Raw genomic sequence first — 12,638 nt, 5'->3', positions numbered from 1 at the left:
CTGGCTGAATGTGTGACTTGCCACATCCTAAACAATTTGGCCCAGAATAGCTAGTCACCTGCCTGGGGCTTCAGACCCCCTTCTGAGATCAAGAAGCTGCTTTTGCAGGAAAGCCCCACTCACCCACGTGGTCCAGGGAGATGGAAGGCTCAGAGATGCGCCCTGCTCTGCCTTCCGTAGCTCACTTGGTTGCCAGGATGGGCTGAGAGTGGCACAGGCTGGTGCAGGACCTAGCGTTTCACTTCTATAGGAAAGTGGCGTGCCTTTAGACATCAGGGCTATTGTGTCGTCCCCTAGAAAAACAGATAATTGTCTGTGCTTTCTCCTGATGCGTTCTGTTTTTAGCAGTAGCCTGTTTTCTTCTTGACCACACTCACCATGATGCCTCAACTGAAGGGTCAAGGGGGACCTGGCATTATTTTAAAGGGACAAGAGTTCAGTAGCAGCTGAGATCTCAGTAGACACTGCCTTCCTGGTTTTTATGCACTTTCAGGGGTGAATTGGGGAAGATCGATTTGAAATTTTAAAAAAAGGAGAACTGTTATTTGCATTCATCTTTTTCCCTTTAATAGTTTATGTTTAGCTCAGTTTTATACCCCTCATTAACAGGGTGATGGTCACAGAAAATATGAACAGATTTCCATACCTGAAATGCAGTTAATATTTTAGATAGCTTTTTATTTGATCTTCTAGATATTCACAATTTTTATAATTAATTACTTGTGATGATGGATAATTTAGCCCCCTTTTTTTAAAACTTTATTTCAGAAACTGGATCTTTCTCTGATTCTTAGTGTTTTATTTGTATGATGTTTCCCAGTCCCCTGGGTTGCCAGCCTCAGCCACTCTTTCATTCAAAAGCAGGAAATAGAGGCTCAACCATGTCGCATGTTTAGGAAATGCTGTTGGTAGTGAAAGTGAGTGGAGGAAATTTAACTACTGCCACAACATTGTCATTATTGGTTGTTTTCGCTCCTAAATCTGCCCTGCTATACCATTTTTCTTTTAGGAACACACACCTTATCTGGGTTCCCCTCATGTTTGGTCCTTTAGCTGATTTCCAGTAGATAGTTTAGCACATGATTCCATAAAGGTAAGTGTGATCTTTCATTTGGCCTAAGTGAAAATGGACACAGCCCCTTAAATGGAAAGGTTTACAGTTGTCTTTTTTTCGTATTTTCCTTTGGGAAGGAAAATTTGTAAAGAAATCAACATTTTTAGTGGAAATATATAAAGCTTTGTATCTTTATTCACCTTTTCCATCTCTGTTTCTGAGGCTCTTTGGAGAAAGGCAACTCTGTGTTCAGAAAGCCAAAACATTTTCTTATAATCAGGCCGTCTATAGTCCTATTGTTAGCAGAGAGTTCAACTGTCTTCTGGGGCAGTGAATTGAAATATGCCCCATCATATTTCTGTACAAAAATGTGCATTGTTTATGTGAACCAAAAATTACCTTGTAGAAAGGTTTGAACCTCAGTTTTTAGTTAAGAATGTGATTAGATTTCTAAGTGAGCTCTGAATTGATGCAATAAATAAAGATTTGAGGTCAGCAATTGTGCCTGAAACACAGTTCTCATGAGGTTATATAAGACTCTTTGTGCATTCAGTGTATTTTTCCTGAGCATCTCCTGTTGGAAGTACACTTGTCACCTTTGCAGGTGTTGGGGGACAGACCCATCAACAGAACAGACAAAGTCCTTGCTTTGTGTGGGTCACACATTCATGGAGGAAGGACCGACTAGACAGGGGCATGTGGAATAGTGTTAGGTGCCCAGGGAGGTGTGCACTGGCGTGCCTGCATGAGAGCTCATAGGCCTCTGTGTGAGCACGTAAAGGATGTGTGGACATGGGAGATGGGCGTCCAGGGAAGGCCTCACTGAGAAGAGACATTGGACCACAGACTAGAAAGGAGTGAAGAGTTGGCTAGGCCAGTACCTGAGGAGGACCTTAACAGGCGAGTCAGAAGCAAGACTGTATCTTAACCAGAATGAGGCTTTTGTTTATGCAACAAGTGCTTTCTGTTGTTGGATTAGTTGAGTCCTTGAAGCTTCTTCCTCGTGTTATTTTGTAGTTTCAGCCATAGAGAAAATCTGGCTTATGATCTATAAGCCACAAGCTAAAGGCATTGTGTCCAGGGACCCAGGGATCATGTAGCTCAAAGACACTGGGTGCAGTTTCCTTTTACCTACAGTACAGTAGTCCCACAGATTTGATTCAGGGTGGCCAGCTCTCCACCATCCATCCTTATGGGACTCCAGTATCACTGTGCCTCACGGACTTCCCACCCATCACTGGCTCTTTTCCTCTTCTGCTGAGTTTTTCAGTATTTTTTCCATGCACTCTCTGAGCCTGCGTTCAGCTGACCTCTTGGGCACAAGCATCCACTCCAAATGCCAAGACTTCCATCTTCTTTCCTAAGTCGTCCTCTCAAGGCTTTGAGCTACTTCCAGAGAAATCGTGGATCTTGTTGGTCTAAAACTTAACCAGCACTCACAGAAGAGGTGAGTTACCTCAAGTTTGTGAGGTCTTGCTACTGAAAATGTCTACTCTGAAAACACCAAAAGCCAAACAGCTCAACTAATAAATGGGTGAATGAATTAAACAGACCCTTCTCAAAAGAGGAAATACAAATGGCTAACAAATACATGAAAAATGTTCAACATTCTTACCAATCAGGGAAATGCAAATCAAAACTACACTGAGATTTCATCTCACTCCAGTCAGGATGGCAGCCATCAAGAATACAAACAATAACAAGTGCTGGAGAGGATGTGGAGAAATAGGAATGCTTTTACACTGTTGGTGGGACTGTAAATTAGTACAAATGCTATGGAAATCAGTATGGAGAGTCCCAAAAGACCAGGCATGAATCACCGTATGACCCAGCTATCCCACTCCTCAGTATTTATCCTAAAGAATTAAAGTCATCACACTACATGATTTTAGCAGCGCAATTCACAATAGCCAAACTATGGAACCAGCCTAGGTGTCCACTGATGGATGCGTGGATAAAGAAAACGTGGTATGTATGCACAATGGAGTTTTACTCGGCTATACAGAAGAATGAAATTATGTCCTTTGTAGGAAAATGTATGGAACTGGGAGACCATTATGTTAAGTGAAATAAGCCAAACTCAGGATCAAGAATCAACATGTTTTCTCTCACATGTGGAAGCTAGAGAGGAAAAGAAAGGTGGGGGGATATCATGAAAATCAAAGGGAGATCAGTAGAGTAAGGGACTAAGGGGTGAGATGTGGGGAGGGAGGAGGACATGCTGGGGAGTGAGTGACATTGGCCAAATTTTATTCTGTTCTGTATTATGTGCACTTACAAAAATATAACAACAATATGTAAACAAAATTCTATCAATATGTATGACTATAATACATAAATAAGAAAGGTGGAAAAAATATATATATAAAAACATTATTTGGATATTCAGAAGAAAAAAGAAAGAAGTCCCCCAGCCTGGGACTTCCGCCCACTCCCTGGGGGCTCCCTGTGCACTGAGCTGAAGCAGCCCGGTGAAGACCAGCACCCGCTGACCTGGGCCCTCCCTTCCCTGCTTCTTCTGGGTCAGGAGCAGGTGCACCTTCTGCTCTTCAAGCGATGCTTTAGTTCCGTGCTGGAGAGAGAACAAGATTGTGTTTCCTGTTCAGTTGCTTGATTCGTGGCAGAGAGATTCCTAGTTCACTTTCACCTCTCAGAAAAGAAAATTGGGAACCCTGATTACCTCTCTGATGGAAACTGCCCTTGACTGTATTAAATGGCCGCTCCCTCCGCCCCTGGTGGCCGCGCCCTACCTCCCTCACTGGCCAGGGGGACAAGAGTGAGATACACAGCTCTCAACTGTGGTCACTGGGTCTCAAGGTCAAGTGTCTGTCTCCTCTTTCTTTCCGCAGTGCTATTGGGTTCTGGGATGGAATGACAATGCAGTAATGAAGCCCAGCCGTGTGGTTGGTTATTCTCCATGACTGTAGTTTTTTTTTTTTTTTTTTGGCGGGGGGGCGGGGGGCTGTAAATCACAGGGAAGAAAAAAGATGGACAGGCAGAGATCTTTCTTTCAGCAACTCCCTGTGTGTGGAAGGTGTGGAGGGGGAGCAGTGCGCGTTCCCACCTCCTGCCCTAGTCGGTCTGGCTCTGCCGACAGAAGGAGGGTCTCTGCCATGTCGCAGCACATTTCCTTATCATGTCCGACTTTGCAAGGCCCCAGCGAGGGAAGGAAACCCTCTGTGCCACCGGGCTTGCCAGATGCTCACATGCTTTCTCCTTTGTCCCCACATCACTCACACTCCCCACCGGGCTCTGGTCAGTTGAGAAAATGCAATGGGGGTTGGAGACCTGGGCTCTGTTGGCCTGCAGTTTCCTGCAGAGGGTTTGCAGAGGTGTGCTGAGGATTCATGATGGGAATCAAGGTTGCTTAAAACACGCACCTATGCAGGATCAGCTTGACCCAGGAATTCACCTTGTTCTCTAACCCTCTTTATATCCCTGCAGCATTGAATAGTGAAGCACACACGAGTCCGACAGAAGTGTCAGGTTCCAGGCTCTGCTCAGCCACGGGGCAGGTTTAGATGAGTGTGGCTGAGTCTTTCTGCCTCTCTGTCCTCTTGAGTCTTGGCTGCCCCGGTGTGTACTGTAAAGGGCACCTGGTTGTTCAAATGCAGTACTGTTTGTGACAGTGCCTCGTGAGACAGCAGGTACACAGTTTCAGTTGCTTTTTTAAAATAGGCATGCCTCTTTTATTGATCTTCACAGTTTTTTTTTTTTTTTAGCCAGATGAAACTTGTGGCGACTTCGCCGAGAACATCTCTGAACCCCATTTTCCTTACATCATGTGTTTACTTCATGTCTCTGGGTGGCATTTTGGTAATTCCCACATTTCAGACTTTCTCATTGTTATTATATCTGATATGGTGATCTGTGACCACTGGTCTTTGATGTGGCTATTGTAACTGTTTTGGGCACTTTGAACTGCTCCCATATAAGACAGCGAACTTGACTGATGGATGTGTGTGTTTCCCCTGCTTCTCCCCAGTTCACTTCCCCTCCTTGAGCCTCCCCAGTCCCTGAGACACAGTATTGAAATTAGACCAATTAATAGCCCCACAGGGGCTCCCACGTGTTCAAGGGAAGGGAAGAGTTACATGTCACCCACTTTAAATCAGAAGCTAGAAATGACAAAGCTCAGGGAGCAGATATGGAAAACCAGGACAGCCAAGAGCTTGGTCTCTTGTGCCAAAAGCAGCAAGGAAAAGTTCTTGAAGGAAATGAAAAGTGCCACTCAGACGCGTAGATAAGAACAAGCAGCAACCTTATTGCTGACATGGAGAATGATTCAGTGTCCTGGACAGAAAAACCAAGCCAACCACGACGTCCCCTAAGCCAGAGCCTCAGTCAGAGCAAGGCCCCATTTCTCTTCAGCCCTGTGAAGGCTGAGAGGAAGGAAGCTGCAGAGAATCCGAGGCGAGCAGAGGCAGCTGGTGAGGCTGGAGGATGGAAGCTGTTTCTGCAGCATAAAAGGCAGGTGAAGCAGCAGTGCTGATATGAAAGCCGCACAGCCTCCAGAAGAGCCAGCGACCAGGGCCCGGGATGGTGGCTATGCCAAGCAGTGGGTCTCCAGTGTGGAAGAAGATGCCACCAGGGATTCCTTAGCTAGAGAGAAATCAGTGCCTGGCTACAAGTTTCAGAGGGCAGTCTGGCTCACCCGTTAGGGCTGATGCAGCTGGTGACTTGGCCTTAAAGCCAGTGCTCATTTGTATTTCTAAGAATCCAGGGGCCAAGAATTGTACTGAATTGACTCTGCTGTGCTCTGTACGTGGAGCGTCGAAGCCTGGTTGACACTGCAGCCCATCTGATTGCAGCATGGTTTAAATGTGTCCCCTCAATGGCGATGCACCTGTCACCCGAGAGCTCTGAAGGGGAGGTACATGGATGAATGTTGTCTTCATGCCTGATAGCACAGATAAGTTCTGCAGCACGTGGGTCAGGAGTAATTTCGACTTTCAATTCTTATTCTTTAAGAAGTACATTTTACAAGTGTTTCACTGCCATGCGTCGTCGTGTTTCTGATGGATCTAGGCCAAGTAAGTTAACCTTCGGGAAAGGACTCACTGTTTATGATGCCATTAAGAACATTTGTGCACCAAAATAGACTTGTAGACCAATGGTACAGAATAGCAGACACAGAGACTCACCCACATAATTACAGTTACCTTATATTAGACAAAGGCACCAAAAACATATTGGAGAAAGGATAGCCTCTTCAACAAATGGTGCAGGGGAAAACTGGAAATCCATATGCAACAAAATGAAATTAAACCCCTATCTCTCACCATGCACAAAACTCAACTCAAAGTGGATCAAGGACCTAGGAATTAAACCAGAGACACTGTGTGTATTAGAAGAAAAGGTAGGCCCAAATCTTCATCATGTCGGATTAGGCCCCAACTTCCTTAATAAGACTCCTATAGTACAAGAATTAAGAATCAATAAATGGGATGGATTTAAACTAAAAAGCTTCTTCTCAGCAAAAGATACAATCAGTGAGGTGAATAGAGAGCCTACTAATTGGGAACAAATTCTTTTTTTAATATTTATTTTTTAGTTATAGTTGGACACAATACCTTTATTTTATTTATTTTTTTCTATGCCGTGCTGAGGATCGAACCCAGGGTCTCACACATGCTAGGCAAGTGCTCTACCACTGAGCCATAACACCAGCCCCTGGGAACAGATTCTTACCACACACACGTTAGGTAGAGCATAATCTCTAGAATATATAAATAACTCAAAAATCTTAACACCAAAAAGCAAATAATCTAATCAATAAATGGGTCAAGGAACTGAATAGATACTTCTCAGGAGAAGATATATAATCAATCAACAAATATATGAAAAAATGTTCAACATCTCTAGCAATTAGAGAAATGCAAATCAAAATTACTCTAAGATTTCATCTTACTCAGTCAGAATGGCAGCTATTAAGAATACGAACAATAATTAGTGTTGGTGAGGATGTGGGGAAAAAGACACACTCATACATTGCTGGCGGGGCTGCATATTGGTGCAGCCAATCTGGAAAGCAGTATGGAGAATCCTTGGAAAACTTGGAATGGAACCACCATTGATCCAGCTATCCCACTCCTTGGTCTATACCCAAAGGACTTAAAAACAGCATTCTACGGGGACACAGCCACATCAATGTTTATAGCAGCACAATTCACAATAGCTAAACTGTGGAGCCAACCTAGATGCCCTTCAGTAGATGAATGGATAAAGAAAATGTGGTATATATACATAATGGAATATTATTCAGCAATAAAAGAGAATAAAATCATGGCATTTGCAGGTAAATGGATGGGACTGGAGAATATAATGCTAAGTGAAATAAGTCAATCTGAAAAAAACAAATGACAAATGATTTCTCTGATTTAAGGAGGCTGATTCGTAATATGCTGCAAGGTATATATTTATAATATGATGGGAGGATTAAATGAACTCTAGATAGGGCAAAGGGGAAAAGGGGAGGGAAAAAGAGAGCCTACTAATTGGGAACAAATTCTTACTACACACACACATCAGATAGAGCACTAATCTCTAGAATATATAAAGAACTCAAAAATCTTAACACCAAAAAATCCCAAATAACTCAGTCAATAAATGGGCCAATGAACTGAGCAGACACTTCTCAGAAGAAGAAATGCAATCAATCAACAAATATATGAAAAAAATGTTCAATATCTCTAGAAATTAGAGAAAAAGGAGAGGAAGGGAGGGAAAGATGGTAGGATGCGATGGTCATCATTACCCTAAGTACACGAAGGATGTGACTTTGTGTACAACCAGAGATATGAAAAATCATACTCTATATGTGTATAATGAATTGTAATGCATTCTGTTATCATATAACAAGTTAGAATTTTTAAAAAAATTTAAAAAAACATTTGTGACTGGTGGGAGGAGGTCACAGTATCAGCATTAAAATAGGTTTTCAAGTTCATTCCAAGTACATTCCTCATGATGGCTTTAGGAGGTTCAACACTTCAGTGGGGGAAATAACTGCAGAGATGATGGAAATAACAAGAGAAGCCGAACTGGACGAGGAGCCTGAGGAGGGAACGGAACTGCTGCAGACTCATGATGAAACGTGAATGGAAGAGAAGTTCCTTCTTGTGGTAAGCAAGGCAGGTGGTTCCTGGAGGCAGAATCCCCTCCTGGAGAAGATGCTGAAGATGCAGGATGATGGCCAAGAACTGGAACAGGTGTAAACATACAGCAGCTGCAGGGTTTGAGAGGATCCACTCCCATTGTGAAAAAAGTTCCTTTGTGGGTAAAATACTACCTAACAGCATCACATGCTACGCTGGAGTCTTTCATGAAAGGAAGAGTCAATCAGTGAGGCAGACCTGGCTGCTATCTTGTTTTAAAAGATGGCCACCCCACTACCACCACCACCCCTGGCCTTCAGCAAAGCACCCCCTCCACACACACACCGTTAGTTGGCAGCCAGGATGTCAAGGCTGAACCCTCCACCAGCAAAGAGATCCTGACTCACTGAGGACCCAGACACTCATTAGCATTTTTTAACAGTAGAATATTTTAGATTGAGGCATGCACATTGTTGAAGACCGTGCTATTCATAGACTAGTCTGGTATAAACATAACTTGTATATACTGGGAACCTGAAATATTTTGTGCGAGTTGCTTTATTGAAACACTGGCTCTGTAGGTTCACGTGGAGCTGAGCCTGCTGGCTCTCTATGGCTCTTTGTTTCAGATTCTCTCTTGGTCGTTCTTATAGATACCATTTGATTTTTCCATGCTTTTGCTCATGTTGAAATACTGTCAAATCCTTTGTCATGATCAACTCCCATTCACTGTAGTAGGTTGATTGGTGACCTTAACACCAAAAAATCCCAAATAACTCAATCAATAAATGGGCCAAGGAACTGAGCATTTGTATTTCTAAGAATCCAGGGGCCAAGAATTGTACTGAATTGACTCTGAATTGACTCTATACCAAAAGATAGGTATGTATGTGAATGAGACCTTGTTTGAAAAAAGGGCTTCTTCAGATGTAATTAAGTTAAGGACCTTGAGATGCCATAATGCTGGATTAACCCAGGGGGCCTAAATCCAGTGGCCATTGTTCTCCTAAGAAGAGGAAAGGACACAGCCAGAGGGTGCACACTGGAGCTGGCCATGAGGAGGCGGAGGTAGAGGCTGGGGCTGGGGCTATCTGCCAGGCCAAGGAAGCGTGGAGCTGCGGAAGCTGGACAGATGGGGAAGGAAGCTCCCCTGCCCCACCCACAGCTTCAGTCAGACTTGGGCCTCCCAACTTGAGAAAGCACATCTCTGTTGGGTTAAGCTGGAGTAATTAGTTACAGCAGCCTTGGGAAATGAATCCTCTCCTCTTTGAGGCTTGGCTCAGGTGACTTCTGCTCTTGAAGTCTGTCCCCAGTCCACAGGGTAGGTGAGAGGTGCCCTTCCTCTGTACGTCCAGAGTACCCTTGCACCCGTCACTGTGCCCCTGGGACCTGTGTGAGATCCACTGGTGTGTGGTGGCTGATTCTCCATGCCAGGGGATGCCTGGCAGAGGTGGTTCTCCCCTGGCACACAGCAGTTCATATTTGTTTTACACAAAGTAGGCATTATTCTCCAGCTCGCTCTCACCAGTATCACCCCAGCCTCAGTGCTCAGGGCCCGCTGAGGACCAGGGTGCCTGCCCCATCTGCAGATGTGTTTCCTCTTGAGTACATGCTGCCCCATCCATATGATATCCAAAGTCCCTCCAGGGTACTGGCCCACCTGTGGCTCTCAGAGGCTCCACACCTCTTGCTCTCAGGCCCTTCCACTGCCCCAGGACTTTGCGCTCATCATGCTCCTCCAGGGGAGCTCAAGTGCTGCTTGTGTTTATGCAGCAGCTTTGCTCACGTAAATCCCCTCCCCCACTGCAGAATTCCCACTTTTCTTGGAGGCCTACCTGGCCCCTTAGCCAGGAATGCCATGTTCCCCCACCAACACTCCATGATTCTGCGCCTAGTAGTCTGCTGTTGTAGGCATCTGTGCAGACCAGGTGAGATGTCTGGGGAGATGGCTTCCATAGCACAATGGGGTCTTCACTTCTGATGTCAGGAGTTGGCTATTTCCCTCTCTGTGTCTCCCTCAGGCCCTAGGGGTGTCCAGTGGGGTGCAGGGCCTTGTTAATTGGGTGTGCTGAGATATTAATTCAATCACCTAACCCAATGTAGGGTCCCTCCACACAGCATTTGTATGACTTTGCTTTTTACAGGATTTTGTATTTCCATGAATGCATCATTGGAAAGCTACCCATTCTACTGGGTTCAAATATAATGGTCTCTTGGGGAAAATTTCCAGTGGGTAAAACAGTTTAAAGTTTTGGTGACAAATGTGGGAATTGTTCTTGGGGGAGGAGGACCCCTTTCCTCGCCTCTGGGTGGGTTGGTCATAGTCTTGGGTTGTCCTGATCTGGACATGGGCATAGATTTGTTATGCAAAACCCTTGAAGTTACTGTGATCCTAAATTATGTCAGATCATAGCACAAGTTTGCATTGGGTTCTCTATAGCTACTGGGAGCGGGAGAGGAAACAAACTTTATCCTAGAATAACCCTCAACTCTGGAAATGTCCTTAGCATTCCTTTCCCCTTGGGGAAAGAAGAAATTGTTTTAAATACCTCGTTTGTGCTCAAATATACCAATGTAGGGTAAGAAAAATTAGTCTCCAAAATTTCCCTGGCCTTCCCTCTATTGAAAGCATGAAAGCCCAGCAGGAAGGGCTCAGAGTCCTGAGGTTTGAATCCTGCCTCAGTTACTCGCTTTGTAACTTTGAGTAACTGATTAATTTCTCTAAGCATCAGATTGTGCATCGTTGAAATGGAAACATAATAAAACTTCGTGAGGTTCTTGAGGATTGAATGCAGTTACCTGGGGAGGAAGTTTTAATAAGCAGGGGTTGTGACTGCTGGAGGATTTGTTGGGAGAGGATCCAGACGGTACCAGGGAGCTTCTTCCAGGAAGCTGAGAGAATGAAATTACAAAAACAAACCGAGGGCGTGTTCTGTTTGGTTTTGTGCCTCAGGGAATCATTTGTGTTTCCTCCTTCTTTGCAGAACAACGGGACCACCGAGCACCAGGTAGAATCTTTCATAAGGAAAAAACTGGAGTCACTGTTGAAAGAATCCCAAATCCGAGACAAAGAAGATCCTGACAGCTTCACTGTGAGGGCGCTGCTGAAGGCCACCCACGAGGGCTTGAATGCACACCTGAAGCAGGTATGGCTTCCTCCTGCCCTTGTTCTTCTGCGGGAGACACAGCTCGTGATTTGTGAAAATGCTTCTCCAACTTCTCCCATTTCTATCCTCCTTTCTCTTGAGCAGTGAAAATTCCCTACTCCAAAATGACCTGAGAAACAGGGAAAAGTGGATAGGTGGGGAGTGAGAGAAGTCCTGCACTGCTTCCTGGGACCTTGAGGACAAGCCCAGAGTCCCTGAGCTCCGGTGAGGGAGCAGGGCAGTGCCCGTGCTTCATGCTCCTCCCCACGCAGTCGCACCCACCCTGTTCAGCTCGCCTCTGAAACGTGCCCTTTTCCTGCCCACTTCTCTTCCCTGAGGTTATATCCTAGTCTAGACCAAGTTCAGCTCCCACCTGGACCTCTTGCCCTGCTGATCTCACCTCTGCTCTGAAATCGGAAAGATGTTTTAAAAATGCAAATCTGATCATGTCACTTCGGTGGCTTGGGATAAATTGCAAATGCTTTAACCAGACTTTTGGGGTCCCACATAACGGTGTCCTTGCTCTGCAGTCTCAGATCTCCTTGTGTCCCCGTCCCATCGTCTCCCTCACTGCCACTCTGGCCACACCTTCTCTATGTGCTGTGGTCGTCCTCACGTTCCATTCCCTCTGAGGGAACGTCCAACCCCAGCCTCAGTGTGATTAGCAAGTCCTGTCTGGATCCTTGGACTTGACTGCCTGTCCCCTTTACTTTGTTCCTAGTCATTGGATGTCTTTTCTTTCCTGAGGGTTTTGTCTGCACATTTGCGGTTATTTGTTCAACGCCTGTCTTCCTGTCTAGACTGTAGATTCTGTGAAGAGAGGAACCACGTCGGTCCTGATAACTGTTATTTTCCTGGCTTATCTAGTATCTGGGACCTAGAGAGAGCTTTGTGAACAGTTGTTGAATGGTTGAGTCCTGGATGAGATATTTATTATGCTTCCTAATAAAAAAAATACCACAAAAGTGGGCAAGGAAGAGGGACAGTGGGATTCTAAATGTCATTGCAGGCTATTGGGGGCATTTAAGTGGCCCAGAAGGCTTCCCTGTGGCTGGCTGCAGTGCTGACAGCCCTCCCTGCTTCTGCTGCCTGTCCTCCAGAGAGCAGGGCTCCAGGCAGGAGGAAGACCCCGCGGGGCCACCAGCTTGGCCTTCAGGACCACTTGGCATTGCTGGTGGCCCTCCAAACCTTACAGAAGCCTAGCCCTTCAGCCAAGGTGTTCCTCAGGCCTCTTTCACTTCCGTAGAAAACCTGCTTGAAAATGCCTTAGAAGACGGAGGGAGATGTTGGGTTGGGGACCTAGCAAGTCTGTTGGCAGAGTGGCCCCGGGGGGCTCATTCC

The 12,638-nt window shown here is 45.3% G+C and overlaps 1 protein-coding gene across 3 annotated transcripts in view; it reads left to right on the top strand.

Annotated features, from left to right (window-relative positions):
* Positions 1–12,638, top strand: part of Plch1 (phospholipase C eta 1) — a 156,646-nt gene that overhangs the window by 121,795 nt on the left and 22,213 nt on the right. For all 3 annotated transcript variants that reach the window (XM_027933733.2, XM_027933731.2, XM_027933730.2), the window contains exon 11: positions 11,136–11,297. In XM_027933733.2, coding sequence (XP_027789534.2) covers positions 11,136–11,297 — 162 coding nt within the window. The remainder of the gene's footprint in view (positions 1–11,135; positions 11,298–12,638) is intronic.

This window comes from Marmota flaviventris, chromosome 8 (assembly GCF_047511675.1).
Source record: "Marmota flaviventris isolate mMarFla1 chromosome 8, mMarFla1.hap1, whole genome shotgun sequence".
NCBI classification, from domain to species: Eukaryota; Metazoa; Chordata; class Mammalia; order Rodentia; family Sciuridae; genus Marmota; species Marmota flaviventris.
The sequence above is the reverse complement of the archived record's forward strand: the minus strand, read 5'-3'. Positions and strand labels throughout refer to the sequence as shown.